General features: G+C 39.2%; 2 protein-coding genes across 2 annotated transcripts; both read right to left on the reverse strand.

Moving 5' to 3' along the window:
* Positions 1-508: 508 nt before the first annotated feature.
* Positions 509-12,893, reverse strand: LOC106140032 (NADH dehydrogenase [ubiquinone] 1 alpha subcomplex subunit 6-like). The gene is made up of 3 exons (XM_060947557.1): positions 12,189-12,893; positions 1,412-1,527; positions 509-864 (listed from the first exon to the last, which is right to left on the reverse strand). The coding sequence occupies exons 1-3, from the start codon at positions 12,316-12,318 to the stop codon at positions 736-738; spliced, it is 375 nt and encodes a 124-aa protein (XP_060803540.1). The 5' UTR covers positions 12,319-12,893; the 3' UTR covers positions 509-735.
* Positions 12,894-13,032: 139 nt separating this feature from the next.
* On the reverse strand, positions 13,033-15,707 carry LOC106140031 (NADH dehydrogenase [ubiquinone] 1 alpha subcomplex subunit 6). Its single transcript, XM_013341549.2, has 3 exons — positions 15,495-15,707; positions 15,068-15,183; positions 13,033-13,237 (listed from the first exon to the last, which is right to left on the reverse strand). The coding sequence occupies exons 1-3, from the start codon at positions 15,622-15,624 to the stop codon at positions 13,109-13,111; spliced, it is 375 nt and encodes a 124-aa protein (XP_013197003.1). The 5' UTR covers positions 15,625-15,707; the 3' UTR covers positions 13,033-13,108.
* Between the last annotated feature and the right edge of the window lie 1,098 nt (positions 15,708-16,805).

Raw genomic sequence — 16,805 nt, forward strand, 5'->3', positions numbered from 1 at the left:
GGGTTGTTTGAAGCATATTTTGACGACAAAATTTTTGTCCTCGGGAATGAAGGAGAGAGGAATTTCATATTTGAGCAATTCGGCGACAGAAACCATACTGTCAAACTCGTGAGGATAAAATAAATGTATATTGTCAAACCACTTGAACGCCAAATGACTGTCGATGAATAGTTTCAGACTCCATAATATATTTTGATATCATCAAATTTTATGGTTGTGAATGATATATACCAAACATGTTGTTTTAACGCTTTCAGTGTTAATTTTCACTTGTATAGGTGCAATAACAATACTTTATTATTAATAATTTATTTAACTCTATTAAAGACCGTAATTATTGCAAATGAAAATTGTATAAGTTTTGCTGCAATGTAAGTATATATTTTTGAGTATTACTTTTAAAGACATATCCAGTGTAAAAGAATAAAATTTAAAGTCTCATAAGCAGTAAATGGCAATATAATTAACATTTGCAATAATCGCAAAAGCATGCTAGTTTAGTCATTTCAGCCTTTGAAAGGCAAGTGATTTGGAATGAACGTGATCAATAAATTTTGAATTTGTTATTCTTTTATTTCTATTTTCAAAACTGCATTCCATTTCTTAATCTATGTTATAAAAACTCTATGTTTATTCGTGAACGTTATAAAGTCTACAAATGTCGAATCTGCAAGAAAAGACTGAGTATGTACTTTACAATAATTTACTGGATTCTAAATTAAAAAATACTAAAACTTAATCCACTCCTGATAAGAACTTGCATATGAAGTTATTTGGTTTAGGCTCCCACGAGGGTTTCCAATGTGCCATCACGTGGCCTTTCTGTTGCCACTGGTGTGTCACTTCCTTTAGCTCCATGTAACCCTGAAAGAAGTGTTGGGATGTAAAAGTATTTGGAACGATCTATGTACTTTATTAAGTATATACACTATTAAACACACTATTAAAACCAAGTGCCATATTTGGCACTTGGTTTTAATAGTGTAGGTAAGTTACATAGGGAAAATGCATATTAATTTATTCAGAAAATACTGTCACGGTGTATCCTTAACCCCCTTTTTTAATGGCCCCCCATTAAGAACGGGGGCTGACGATACACCTAAATGAACAACTAAAGGAACACTAAGCAGGCCTTGAAGGGGAAAGAATTAAGTAAGGATGCATTGTTAGAGAAAGCAAACGCAAGCGCACTCTTATCATATTTTAAGGTTGGAGATGGCTCCAACCTTAAAATATGATAATAGTGCGCTTGCGTTTGCTTTCTCATATATGGATATGATAGTGGGATAGTACCGACAATAAATGTAATTTAAATGACAAGCGAATCCCTTGTTCTTACATTAAGATATTTAGGTATATTAATAACACATCTAGTGCAGTATCTTTTAATGATAAATATACAATATCTTACCTTAATGACCAAAATATCAATAACACGAACATCAGTGACACATGCATTTGCATAAAAATATTCTCTCAACTTATACCGACAATCTTGTTCAGTTTTCGGTATGTCAAAATATTTTACTAAAAGAAAACATACATATCAATATTTTAATCACGTGCTTTGGAAATGTAAGTAAGTAAATGCTTTATTGTTCACTAAAGGAGTACATTACAAATAAAAACAGTACACAGGCGGGCTTATCCCTAAGTGGGATCTCTTCCAGCTAACCTGACAATAAGAGGACCATATACAAAATTGAGGCAAGGGTGAACAACAGTTCTTTTACGAGTATTATGCTTAAGACGTAACAATTATATACGTACAATACAAATATATAAATAAAGTAAATATATAAACATGCATGTATTCTAAATTAACTTCATAACCAATTCAAGACTCGAGAAAGAATATATTAAGCTTATTGTTGAAGGAATTAGAAGAAATGTTTTACTGTTATCAGCATAATTATAAACTCTGGCTTTACTACTTGACTGGTAGACGATCTTACAACCGAACCTTCTTTGCATACAAAGCTGATATTTTACATGTTTGTTCTTTGAGCTACAGGAGCACTATGAGAGGAAAATCTAGTACAGTACAGGATCGAGAAATAAACGACATTCCTTTTTTTTTTCAATCGGGGCTTAGATCTTCTTGTAGATATAAGGTTTTTTATTTATGTCTACTGCATTAGCACTAAGAAGTGGTGGACACAGACCTCCCTCATTTCTGTACTGACTTGAAGCAGCCTTCATCTACTTCGTGCAACCTTACTAAAGTCGTCCTATACGAGGGCGGCACTAAAAATTTCGGGAATCAAGGAAGTGACACAACATTACTATTAAAAAATTTATTTATTGTTTTTCGAAGTATTCTCCGTGAAATTTGACACATTTTTCCATACGATGGAACTAATCATTGAAGCAAGCATCCGATTCGGAAGTTGGGGTCTTGCTCTTCACGGAGCGAAGGCGGTATTCATCGGGAAAACAACTTTTTTACACCTAACTGTCCGTGCAAGATTATTTGTATTTGACTCATGCCAATGTCTAAAGTTGTCTTAATTTCGCAGTACATCAACGTTTTCTTGGGTGACTGCAGTTTTTGGAGCTTGACACGTCCACGTTGAAATTCAGCAAACCAGCGATAAATTGTGCTTTTGGATGGGGCTTCATCACCAAATGCAGAAAGCATCCGATCAACGCACTGTTTTGTGTCTGTCAACTTCTGTACAGTAGTAATAAATCATCGCTCTTGAATTTTCTCGAGTCAATTAAATTTTCTCAACGACTAAACAAGTTAGACAAGACCTCGTAAAAATACCGCGAATCATTTTTTACCAAGTAGTTTTCAATAAAAAGATTTTAATATGACAGGAACAGTGAGTGGAAATATTCCATTCTAAAAACTTTCAGTGCAGCCCTCGTAGTCGCGTGGATCATCTTCCTCTTGGAGTTAGCCCCAGTTGCGTTCTCACTTATTGGGTGAGAGTCAATGCTTTGGCCGATACTCCCTACACTACACTGTTAATTGGCTTAATGCGTATTTGGAGAGAGAGAGATTCTCCAGAGTTTGTAGGAAGTTAAGTAATACTCCGTTTCAGAAGATGAGAATGGAATGCTTTATTTACAAAAGTTGGACATATTTATATAAAACTATTTACAAAGGAAAATGCAAGGACGAATCATAAATACGGAATTATTACCAATGATGAAGAGAGATTATTTTTAACAAATCAGAAATATCGAATTATAGCCAATAGTGTGAGCGTATTTACAATAGGAAATCTATCTAAAAGTTTTTGTTGATAAAAAATGGATTTGCATAGATTTCTGAGAATTTTGCATTGCTGTCTCTTGAGTCTGGATAGCTCCGTCTCGTTTCCGCTACACGTGTCGAGCTTGAGTTTCTGTGATGCCCGGTGCGGCCGCAGGCGCGCCGAGGGCGCCACGTGCGGTGTGCACGCGATGTTTGTTGGGCGAAACTTGCTTGCGTATAAAACCGTCTTGCTGCTTGCTCCCCGCCTCAGTGTTAATTTGAACTTGCGGCGTGAGGTCGCGCTCGTGATGCTCTCGCGAAGTGCAGTGTGTGCGTCGAACTCTTGACTTGTGTTGTTTCGGACGGAGATCCGATGGACAATAATGCAGTGTGAACAATTGGCGTGTGAAGATGCTGATGCTGCCTGGAAGAACTGCTGATGCACGATGTGTGGCATGTCCATGTGCACGCGCTCACAAAACAGTTCTTTTCAGAACTAGCTTCTTCTGGTTTCTGGGCAACGAAGTCGGCATGATATTAAAGTGCTTGATTTGTTTTATTCATCTCTTATATATATATGTATTATATCTATTATATCCTGGTAATGTTTTGGTAATTGAATGGTAAATATTGTGAAGGTAACTGTTGTTCTTGTTATTCGGTAAGGTAAGCTTGTTGGTAAGTATGTTGGTACTTGATGGTAAGTATGCTGGTAGCCACAGTACTCCCCCTCAAGTGAAACGTACCGGCAACCTGACGGCACGGCCGACACGAGTTTTCTTATTCGTTTGTTGTGGCGTCATGTTGCTCGTATTAACCGGAGCGGGAATTTTCTGTGGTGAGGTACTTTCTTGCGCCTGTGCCTTAGTGATAGCTTGACCTTGACCTAGTGTAGCTTGAGCTTGAACTTGTGTTGACATTGTTGATGAATTTGCGATGTCGTCGTCTTGCAATAGGTAGGCAGGCTTGAGTCGGTCTATTGAAATGTTTGACTCGCGATCCGGTAGTTGAATGGTGTAGTACTTGTCCGTTAGTCTCTTGATAACACGATAAGGGCCTTCGTATGGTGATTGAAGTGACTTCTTAACGGCGTCGACACGAACAAATACGTGTGTGCAATCTTGTAGGTCTTTATGAATGAAGATGCGTGGATTGCTGTTGTGATGTATTGTTGACTGTTGCGGGCTATGTTCTTTGATGGTAGATCGTAGTTTTTCGACGAAGTTGTAGTCCATTGATGTAGGTATTGATGACGTAGTGAAAAATTCACCCGGTAGACGTAAGTTATAGCCATATGTGAGTTCGGCTGGGCTAACTTCAGCGTCTGTGCGTAGGGTGGCGCGTAATCCGAATAGGACTGTAGGTAACTCGTCGATCCATGACCTTGAACTTGATAGCCGGGTGCGTAGTGCGGTCTTCAGTGTTCTGTGCCAGCGTTCGACGATACCGTTTGATTGCGGATGGTATGCCGTAGTGCGATTTTTCGTGATTCCCATAAGCTTCATAAGGTTGTTGAAAAGTTGACTTTCGAACTGACGTCCTTGGTCGCTGGTGAGTGTTGTGGGGCATCCGAATCTCGTAATCCAGTGGTTGTAAATTACTTCGGTAACTTTGTCAGCTGTTATTTCTTCGGTAGGTATTGCTTCGGGCCATTTCGTTTCGCGGTCAATCATGGTTACTAGGTAGCGATAACCTTGAGACGTCGTAGGTAGCGGTCCGACGATGTCCACGTGTACGTGTCGAAAACGTTCAGTTGGCGGGAATTTCGAAACTTCGCTGTAGGTATGGCGTTGAACTTTGTTTTTTTGACAATCGATGCAGCTTTTCGTCCATCTTGAGATGTCGCTATTCATTGACGGCCAAAAATATTTCTGAGATGCCATCTTCCGTGTTGTGCGTGTACCGGGGTGGTTGATGTTGTGTACACTCTTGAATACTTCTTCACGATATTGTTCGGGGATGTATGGTCGTATGTTCGATGTTGATGTTTCGCAGTAGAGTTCGACGTCGGTGTTGGGAATGATGATTTTCTTGAGACAGATGTTATCTTGTTTTTGTAAGTCGGGTACAGATGTGTCTTCGTGTTGGGCTTTTGCAATATCCTCGTAATTGATTGTAGATGGGAACGATACTGCTTCTATGCGACTTAGGGCATCGGCCACGATGTTGTTTTTTCCGCTCACATGGCGTATGTCGGTTGTGAACTCACTGATGAATAGGAGTTGTCGGGTACGGCGTGGCGTTTCTGTAGTCGACGTTATTTTGTGCATAGCGAACGTAAGGGTGCGTCCACATCTGGCGAATGTGCCGCGAATGTGCAACTCACGAACGGTACGCGAACTGCACTCGCGCTGCACGCATGCAGTCACTGCAATGGTTCGTTGCGCCGCCTTAGCGCAACTCATACAAGGCTCGTATAAGGCGTGCGCGCGGCGCGCGATCTGCGCGTACTCAATCCTCGCGCTTACAGTTCCATTTACTGGCTCAGTACTTTCGAAGATGTCGGACGACACTAGTGCTTTTAATATAATTGCTGCATCATTAGCTATTATATTACTGATAAAAAGGAAAAAAAAGAGACAACGGCGTTGGTGGCAAAATCCTATTTTTAAAAGAAAACAGAATATAGTAGCGGAGTTAAAAAGCCATCAATTAAGCGGCCACTATGCAAATTTTTTAAAATTGTCACCAGAATTATATGAAAATCTACTACACATGCTTAGTTTCAAGATTGCTAAAAAGGAAACGCATTTTAGGCTACCAATTTCAGTTGAAAATAAATTAAGTTTGACATTACGATTCTTGGCCACTGGAGATTCCTACACAAGCTTGCAGTACCTTTTTAGAATTTCTAAGCAAAGTATAAGTATTATTATTCCTGAAGTGTGTTTGGCGATTATCAAGTGTTTAAAGGAAAACGTACGTGTGAGTATTTTTCTAATTATCTTTATTAAATAATCACATAGCCTTTTTTATAAGCAACATATAAGTTTACAAAAAGAAAGTAGTTATTATTGAAACAAATCACTGTAGCTGTCATTCGTATCTTCTGCCGAATAATTACTTTCCTGACTGTGCGGTCTGGACGTAGAAGCACTTTGAGAATAAGTTGTATAACCTTGCGTTGACACTTGCATATTTGGTTGATAATCATAGTACCCAGAATCAGCTTTCATTATGACATCAAATATTGCCTGTTGAACCATATTTTTTGTTGAACGTGAATAAGATTCCATTTTGGCTCCAATAAAATTTATAAATGAATGTACTTCTTGTGACAATTTGGAATTATCGCTCAATTTTTCTGTAGCAGTCTTTAAACATTGTAGGGCTTCAGTTACGATTTTATCATCCGTCGATTTTTTCTTTTTGGACGGCGGAGGTTCAATAAAAGACAGGTCGCTTTCAGTGTCAGTATTTATTCCATCATCTTGTACCTGTCGCTCATCCACTTTATCTTGTTCTATATCTGCCTGTTCCTGTAATAATGTTTTTATATTTATATTATTATTTTTCAGGTGCCAAGGAGACCAGAAATATGGCTAGAAGTGAGTAAAGGATTCGAAGATAAATGGCATTTGCCCCATTGCATTGGCGCAATAGACGGTAAACATATAGTCATACAGGCACCTCCGAAAAGTGGAACTGAATATCATAATTACAAATCTACTTTTAGTATTGTTCTGTTTGCACTGGTAGACTCAGATTATAAATTTATGTTTGCTGATGTTGGTTGCCAGGGGCGTATATCTGATGGAGGGATATTCAAAGATACAGAGTTCTACAAGATGATGCAAAATGGCTCCTTAAATTTACCACAAGAAAAAGCATTACCTTACAGGACTAAAGCGATACCCTACTTCTTTGTTGCTGACAGCGCTTTTGCTCTAGATAAACATGTGATGAAACCATACTCCGGTAACCACAGTAAAGGCACTCCGGAACGCATTTTTAACTATAGATTAAGCAGAGCTCGCAGAATTGTTGAGAGTGCCTTTGGCATTGCATCATCCATTTTTAGGGTACTTAGAAAACCTATGATATTAAAACCAGAAGTTGCTGAAGTAGTCGTTATGAGTATTATTCACTTGCATAATTATTTGAAACAGAACGCCACCGATAGTTATACAACTAATTCCAATAAGTATATAAATCAATCCGTACCTAATTTGACATCTCTTTCAAATATTCAAACATCACAAATAAGATATTCAAGAGAAATAAACGAAATAAGAGATGAGATTGCTTCTTATTGCGTAAATGAAGGCCGTATTGCATTTCAAGATAAATATTGTTGATTTAATTACTTACAGTATTTATACGTTTCCTTGGTTTATCCCGATCAGCTAAAAAGGAAAAAGCGTCATAGGCAAACCATCTACTTTTGTAAGTCTCGGATGCACCTAAAAATATAGAATAATATTAGTTACATAGTCAATTTAACTAATAAAATAAAACATAAAAAGTAACAAATAGTTTTTTACTCGCCTTTCCCTGTCCCTTTACTTTTTTGACTTTTTCCTTTCTCTCTTCTAAAAGAAGATAAAAGACTTAACAGTTTGCTACGGCATTGTTCATAATCGCTTCCCATTATAGCACCAATTTCTTTCCACGCATCATTTTTTACATTTTTTCTATAGTAATATTGATCTTTAGGATCCCACAAAACTGGAAATCTTTTATATGTTTCAATTAAGCGTAAACAGTTCTCCTCCGTCCACTCCATGACAACACGTACTTAACCTCCAATAATCAGAAACGAACTGAGCGGGTAAGGGGTGCGGGGATTGAGACGCGGGTGGAAGGAAGACGCGAGCCGCTAGCGCGCCGCCCGCGCGCTGATCGCGTACGGCGCTTAGGTTGCGCGTGAACTGCGCGCGGGCGGCGCAGGAGCGGCGCTCGAACAAAATTGTACGCGCGCAGCTCGCAAACGGCTCGCGAGCTGCACATTCGCGGCACATTCGCCAGATGTGGACGCACCCTAAGAGGTTTGTGATCGGTGAAAATTATCAGTGGACGTCCCTCGAACATTTTTCGGAAGTGTTTTACGGCCATGTAGATTGCTTGTAGTTCTCTGTCGTATGTTGAATATTTTGTTTGTGCGCTGGAAAACTTCTTAGAAAAATAGCCAAGTGGTTGCCATTTTTCGTCGATGTATTGTTGTAGCACGGCGCCAGCTGATTTATCCGAAGCGTCGCAAAATAGGGCGTAAGTAGCATCGTGGGACGGGTGGGCGAGTAAAGCAGCGTTGCATATGCTGTTTTTACATGCTTCGAATGCGTCCGATGACTCTTGTGTCCATTGTATGACGGTTTTGTCACGTTTCTTGACGTTGTGGAGATGTGCATTGAGTGGTGCTTGGATAGATGCGGCGTTAGGTATGTGATCGCGGTAGAAATTCAACATACCGAGAAAACGACGTAGTTCTTCGATAGTGTTGGGCTTGGGGTATTTTGAGATGATGTCTACCTTTTCAGCTGGTGGTTTGATACCATCTTTGGATACGATGTAGCCCAAGAACTTTACTTCAGGTTGGCCAAAGTGACATTTTGCTGGGTTGATGGTGATGCCATGTTCTTCAAGTCGTTCGAGTACTTGCCGTAGGTGTTCACGGTGCTGGGTTTCGTTCTCTGATGCTATGAGTACGTCGTCGATGAATGGAAAGACGAAAGGTTGTCCTCTGAGTACTTGGTGGATGAAACGTTGGAATGTTTGACCTGCGTTCTTGAGACCTGGACACATTCGTGGGAATTCGAATAGTCCCATCGGTGTGATGATGGCTGTCTTCTCGATGTCTTCCTCACGAACCATCAGTTGTTGATAAGCTCGATTTAAGTCCAAAACTGAGAATATGGTCTTCCCGGCAAGCTGGTAGGTGAAGTCTTTAACCCTTGGAACTGGATAGCGGTCGGGTTTGGTGATCGCATTGAGACGGCGATAATCACCACAGACTCTGATGTCTCCGTTCTTCTTTGGTACGACGTGAAGAGGTGATGACCATGGGCTCTTGCTGGGTCGACAAAGTCCTTGTTCGATCATGTTTTGGAACTCTTGTTTGACTTTCTCGTAGCGATGAGGTGGTATGGGACGAGCTCGGCAGTGGACAGGTTGACCTTCGGTTTCGATGTAATGTTGAACGTTGATCTTACTATTGTTGATATTCATGGCGGTGAGACGAGTAATTCCGGGATAATCGGCGAGTATCGCGTGATACGAATTATTCGAGTCAATACTGCGTATTGTAGGTACAGATGTTGCTCGAACAGGGGCGTTGACCTTTAGACTCGTAACGTTGTCGATTAGTCTTTTGTTTTTGAGATCGACGATGAGTTGATGATGTTTGAGAAAATCGGCTCCCAGGATCGGTTTCGATACGTCTGCGACGATGAATTTCCACTTGTATGGACGACGTAGGTTGAGATCGAGTTCGAGTGTTTTTTCGCCGTATGTTGATATGACGGTGTTGTTGGCGGCATACAGCTTGTAGGGTAGCGGCTTAGTTAGGCTGGTTTTTAGCCTAGGTATAGCCGAAATGTTCGCGCCGGTGTCCACCAGGAAAGATAATCCGGTTTTTTTATCTGTGACGAATAGGCGGTATGTGCATGGGAGAACGTCGGATTCCGCCTCGGCCAACGTTCGGTCTAGTTTTCCGGCTTCTCGATGTAGGAACAGGGCGATGTGCATTTTCTCGCTTGTGCTCCAAAGCGTCGGTGGTAAAAACAATGTGGCGATGGCGAATTATCTCGTGAGTTGGGACGAGAATAGTTGCGGTTCCGGGACTGGGATCGATTTCTTCGATAATTGTTATTGTTGTATGGCGGTCTTGATTTTAGTTCGGCGATTTCGACGGAAAGTTTTCTTAATTCGTTTATGAGAAATTGTGTATCTGATGGTTGCGATGATGACTGGGCTTGTGATGATGATGGCGACGATGTAGTATTATTGACGGCGGAAATTTCCCGATGTTGCTCCATCATTTTGTCGGCAAGTAGGGCAAGCTCTTCTAATGCGGTTGTCGTGCTAAATGATTCGCTTACGGCGAGGACAGAGCGAATATGTGCCGGTAGGTGGTTGGTCCACATGAGTCGTAGTGTGGCGTCGGGAATTCTGTCTCGAGCGAGATCGCGCATCCGTCGTAGCAGGTGGGTCGGCTTCTGGTCGCCTAGTTCCATTTCGGACAGAAGCTTTTGGAATTGCCGGCTGTCAGATTCTTCGTAGGCGGTGATGAGACGCTCCTTGATAGCTTGATATGGGTTCGTCTCTGGTGGATTGTAGAGGAGGTCGCTGATTTGCTCTATGTCTTGTTTTTCGAGACGAGCGATGACCATCTGCGCCATCTTCTGTTCACTCTTCTTTTGTTCGTGGGTGGCAGCCTCGAAACTGTAGAACCATAGACGTGGTCGGTCGCGCCAGAATGGTGGTATCCGCAGAGCGAGGGATATGTTGGCGATTTCGGGCTGGTTGTGGGCGTGGGCTGGATCGGGCTGTGTGGACTGCGATGCGGCGGCGGCGGCGGCATTTGCGGCAGATTTTTCGGCGTCCATGATGATTCCTTCTTTTGTTGCAGTCGGGCAGAGATTCCGCGTTGAAATTTTCTTTTTTCAGGAATTTTTCCGCTGGGCCGACGAGCAGGGATTTTTCTTCTTGATGTTGTTCAGTCGGAGGTCACCAATTTGGAGTGAGAGATTCTCCAGAGTTTGTAGGAAGTTAAGTAATACTCCGTTTCAGTAGATGAGAATGGAATGCTTTATTTACAAAAGTTGGACATATTTATATAAAACTATTTACAAAGGAAAATGCAAGGACGAATCATAAATACGGAATTATTACCAATGATGAAGAGAGATTATTTTTAACAAATCAGAAATATCGAATTATAGCCAATAGTGTGAGCGTATTTACAATAGGAAATCTATCTAAAAGTTTTTGTTGATAAAAAATGGATTTGCATAGATTTCTGAGAATTTTGCATTGCTGTCTCTTGAGTCTGGATAGCTCCGTCTCGTTTCCGCTACACGTGTCGAGCTTGAGTTTCTGTGATGCCCGGTGCGGCCGCAGGCGCGCCGAGGGCGCCACGTGCGGTGTGCACGCGATGTTTGTTGGGCGAAACTTGCTTGCGTATAAAACCGTCTTGCTGCTTGCTCCCCGCCTCAGTGTTAATTTGAACTTGCGGCGTGAGGTCGCGCTCGTGATGCTCTCGCGAAGTGCAGTGTGTGCGTCGAACTCTTGACTTGTGTTGTTTCGGACGGAGATCCGATGGACAATAATGCAGTGTGAACAATTGGCGTGTGAAGATGCTGATGCTGCCTGGAAGAACTGCTGATGCACGATGTGTGGCATGTCCATGTGCACGCGCTCACAAAACAGTTCTTTTCAGAACTAGCTTCTTCTGGTTTCTGGGCAACGAAGTCGGCATGATATTAAAGTGCTTGATTTGTTTTATTCATCTCTTATATATATATGTATTATATCTATTATATCCTGGTAATGTTTTGGTAATTGAATGGTAAATATTGTGAAGGTAACTGTTGTTCTTGTTATTCGGTAAGGTAAGCTTGTTGGTAAGTATGTTGGTACTTGATGGTAAGTATGCTGGTAGCCACACGTAGAATTCTAAGATTATGGAATTCCAAACGGTTTAGAGTTACGACAGTATCCGAAGTTGATATGTGACTTGACCCAAATTGAATGCCTAAAATACTATGACCTAAAGGAAGCAGTCAAAGGCGATTTCAAGAAAAAAAAGGCAAAAAAAATTTTTTTGTAACTGTGTGAATTACTAGGCAATAGAGATATAACAAACAAACAAAAGCGATGGTCGGATGAGTTCTCTGAGAGGTTGGAGACCGCGCTTCACTAACCGACGGATTGCAGCTGATGGAAGCAAAGCAGTTCGTTGAAAAAATCAGTAGGTCATTACTTGACCGATTAAGAAGAATGCTTGAAAATCTTGAAATATTACCTTATTATAATAACAACTTACTAATATAAGGTATATAACGATAGAAGGCCCTGTAGAGACCCAGTACTCGTCGGCGGGCCTCCCAAAAATCCGTGGACATTACTGCCTTTGCCGTTTTACAAGCCGCTTTCACAGTTTCGTTTGCGGCCATTTTTGTAATTTTAAATACGGCAACAAAATGTATTATGTAGCACTAACGGTAATTTTATTTTGTATAAAATTTGTGAGCGTGTGAACGTGGTGTGGAAATATACGACGTAAAACAGATTGTCAAAATCTAATTAAAATAACTGATTGACAAATAAGACATAACAAATACAATGAAAATAGGTAAATTGACTAAAAAGTTTGCTTTTTGCCGATAGTACTGATAGATAGTAATGCCGTGTGGTTCCCGGCAACAATAGAAAAATTAATAGGACCACTCCATTTCATTCCCATGGATGTCATAAAAGGTGACTAAGGGATAGGCTTATACATGGGACTCCCCTTTTAGGCGATGAGCTAGCAACCTGTCCCTTCAGTCTTTAGATGACGGTTGGTTCTACCCCACAGGGGATATAGACGTGATTCTATGTTATGTACTGATAGATTTTCGTGGAAATATGATAATTTCGCGCGTTAATATGTAGCCTGTCACTCTCATGCAGATATTTTAATTACAATAATTTTACTTTACAACACATGGCAGGCAACACAGGCAACTTTAGTGCATCAAGAATAATTAGGAACTACTGAGCCGTACCGCCACTAGTGACATTTTTTAGAATAGGCTGTCACATCACAACTAGATAAGCGCCAAAAGATGGCGCTAATCTGAACGAGCAAAGCTGTGGGTAAAAGCTAATATTAAATTACACATAAATCATTGAAATCTATTTTATTAACATAACTGATTGGCTTATAATAAATATTGTTCTATTTACACTTTGCTCACTTTTCTATTCATTGCCATTAAAGAATTTGGAAAGGAAATTCTCAGGTTTGGGTTCTTCAGTTGGCTTCCAGTATGACATGATGTGGCCCTTCTGTTTCCACATATTCACAGATTCCTTCAGCTCCATTTGACCCTGGAAATAAAACTGGATATTACTCTCTTTTCTTCTGATGAAGATATTTCTGATAAGATTCTTCTGATGATAGAAAACTAAAAAATCTGACATATCACATCTTAATCCCTTACTAGCTTTTACCTGTGGATATGCCCCAATAGGAATTTACTGGAAAAAGTAGTGTAGTAGTAAAAAAAGGCCCTGTGCCAAATATCATCAAAATTGGTCCAGTAGTCAAGTTTACTTATTAACTAGCTGTCCCGGCATATGTTGTTTTGCATTTTGTTGGTATAAAAAATCACAAGCAGTTCATTAAGCTGATGCGTGTGAATTTTGATGCTTTGCGATTTTTGAAAGTTTGTCTAGCTGATTCTTAAAACAATTGACTGTAGGAGCAGTTATGACACTTGTAGGAAGCTTGTTCCAGTCTGTAACAACACGATTAGGGAGAAAATTTTGGAGTGGATTCTTTTTAGCTTTTGTGCGGCATAACTTTAAAGAGTGACCCCTCAGCTGCTTATTAGTAGAAAGTTGAAACTCAATATGCTCACAAAATTAAAGAATTGGTCAAGCTGTTTCAGAGGAGGAAGGGAACGAACATTGTGACACGAGAATTTTATATATAAGATATAAAAAGAAGAAAAACAACTGTTTCTTTTTTTATATTAGCATAGACGAAAAAGTCACAAGATATGCTTCACAGAATGGCTTAGAGATGGAATTGAGATTCCGAATTCTTGTCTGAATATCTGAGGAAGGCAAATTTTACAAAATCTGTCTTTTTTGATATAAAAGTATAAGCTAACAGTAAAGATATTAGTTAAGCTTGATATTTCATATTGAAAGATAATCACATAAACCAGACAATCTCTGATCCAACCAGATAGTCCGTGCAATATGATGACCCGTGAGATATTTAACCAATATCAAAGTACAGTAGAATCCTGTTATAACGACGGCCAAGGGACCGGTGACATAACGTCGTACTAACCGGAAGTCGTATTAAAGGAACAGAAAAAAAAATGTTTTTTATTTATCAAATATTACAGATATATGCCCTTTAGGTGACGAGCAAATAACAAAACTAAGTTTAATCAAAATATGTATTTATTAATTAAATCTTCAAATTATGTAAGGATGTGTAATATACCTACATGTATTGTAATGTACTGCTTTCTTATAAGTAAGTATAAATCTATTCTAACAACTTAACATTAGTGCAAGAAGTCTGTATTTTTTGTTTGTTTTCTGGTTTTATTTGTATAGTAGGAAGTACGAACTGCATTATATAAACGAAACATATCGCCAGCTTCTAACCGTTGTATTATAACACTTTTTTCTTCAATGGAGAAACTTTTTCGTATAGCGGAAGCCATTTAGTGCGCGTCACTCATTACCCGCAAATTTGTACTGCCGTAAAATATGTAAACAGTCAATTTCCAATCAGAGGTGTCGCGCGGGGCGATAGCTGAGATAGCTATTCATTTATATTATTCTTTCTAGGAATTGCATATTTGTAAACACGGCAACGCTCATCGTTGTAACCGGACAATCATGTGTGAAATTCGGTCGTTAAAAGCGGTTGGTCGTTGTAAGCGGAGTTGCAATAAACGAATGTCTTTTCATTCAAGTTATACTAGAACCAAACAAATGCCTAAACTTGCGTCGCTAAAAACGGTTGGTTGCTGTATGCGAAGTCGTACTAAACGGACTACACTGTATCACCATTTTGAACAATCAAAAATTAACTCAATAAATTCATACAACAACCGACAGTCATATTCTACTAATGTTTTTTCAAGTTTGTTGTAAGTACTTTTGTTTTTTCTTTGTAACAAAATTTTATACCTTTATCACAAGCAGATCAATAACTCGAATGTCCGTTACATTTTTGTTTTTCAAAAACATTTCCTTCAACTTTTCTCGGCATTGCTCCTCACTTTTAGGGATGTCAAAGTCCTTAACTGAAAATAAACACATTTAATGCTAAATACACATCAAAAATTTTGGTTGAAGTTGAATAATCAATTGGAGCTGAAAACGCTGGCCCGAGTTTAATCAATGTAATTATATAAAAAAAATCAGTAAGTACATTAACTTTTTGTTTTCACAACAACAGATACTTTTTTCTACGATTACCCTCAAGGAAATAATTATTTGCTTATTATCCAGAAATGCCCTCTGCACCCCTGAGTAAGAGCTTAGATATGTTTCCAAATTATTATTTGCTTGAAAACAAGCTCAGAAAATCAATGATGACATAACATCTCCTTACCTAGGTAAGGAATTTGACGATACCAAGCTTTGTATAGATTCAAAACCCTTTTTCTGGCTTCGCCATGGGAAGTAGAAAGCACTGGTTTAACTGTTTTATTTCCAACTTGTATTGCTTGTCGCGCAGCCATTATTTAATTCCTATTTATTTCTCAAAATAATGTAACCTCAGGTCCTCAACAAATTAAACAATCTAGGAAACGTCAATGTCAAATCAATTGACAATCGGGCGTTGTAGTACCTACCTAACTTATTTGCACCGATGTTTTGATACGATATACATTTTTTTTTTACAACTTTAGATTTTATTTATTTACCAATTCATGTAGTATACTAGCGGTTTCGCACGGGTAGCATTTTATGGATAAGAATCTCCTTAAGAAAACACGCGTCATCGTTGTCGAGTCGAGGAATATGAGTGACTGAAAAGATTCTTGTTATGATAGGTGTATTCGCATTTAGGTCTTTAATTCGAATTAATTAAGAACATAAGTTTGGTTACTGGTCCAAATAAATGTATTTTATTTTTGTTATTTAACCAACATGCAAATGCAAATTAAATCCCACAGAAACATTTTTATGTAAAAAAGTTGCCAAGTCGAATATACGTAGTGTGTCATCCCACAAAAACATTTTTATGAAAAAAAGTTGCCAAGTCGAATATACGTAGTGTGTCCCTGTGAAAAACTATAACTGATCTCGTATAAGGCCAATATGATGATAATGACCACATGCTCTAAATCTACATACAAGCTCCTATATTTCGCACCAAATTCTTTTCTCACTCCTTTAGGTAGCTCTGTTGACGCTGTCCGTCTGTGGAATGTTCTTTCTGTTAACATACGAAAAGCCCAGACTATAAGTAGTTTCAAATATCTGGTTAAGTCTTACTATCTTCTACACTTTCCCTATTTTATTAAATTAGGTACATGTTTGTAGGTTGATATTATTATTATGTACCTATGTAGCGACCCGCCGCGGCTTCGCACGGGTGCAACAAAGCTGATACCAATATATATAACTAGGTATATATTGACCACCACGCGCCCGGCCGGCCGGACGAACCTGCCGTATCTTCAAAAATTTTCATTTAAATTATATGCTGTTAAGTGCAATATTATTAAAAAGTAAAGGATAGAAAATGATTATTGTGGGTAATCCCTAAGAGATAAACATTATACCATCGTAGACTTTTTTGTAGACCTTTTTAAGGTTTACAATATTTAGTAAATTATTTTGATCAATTTCGTAGAGTTCAGCCAGCGTTTGCAATGTTTATAAGCCCAAAAAATGTGTTTATTTACGACTTCAC

Source organism: Amyelois transitella, chromosome 13 (assembly GCF_032362555.1).
Source record: "Amyelois transitella isolate CPQ chromosome 13, ilAmyTran1.1, whole genome shotgun sequence".
Taxonomy (NCBI): Eukaryota; Metazoa; Arthropoda; class Insecta; order Lepidoptera; family Pyralidae; genus Amyelois; species Amyelois transitella.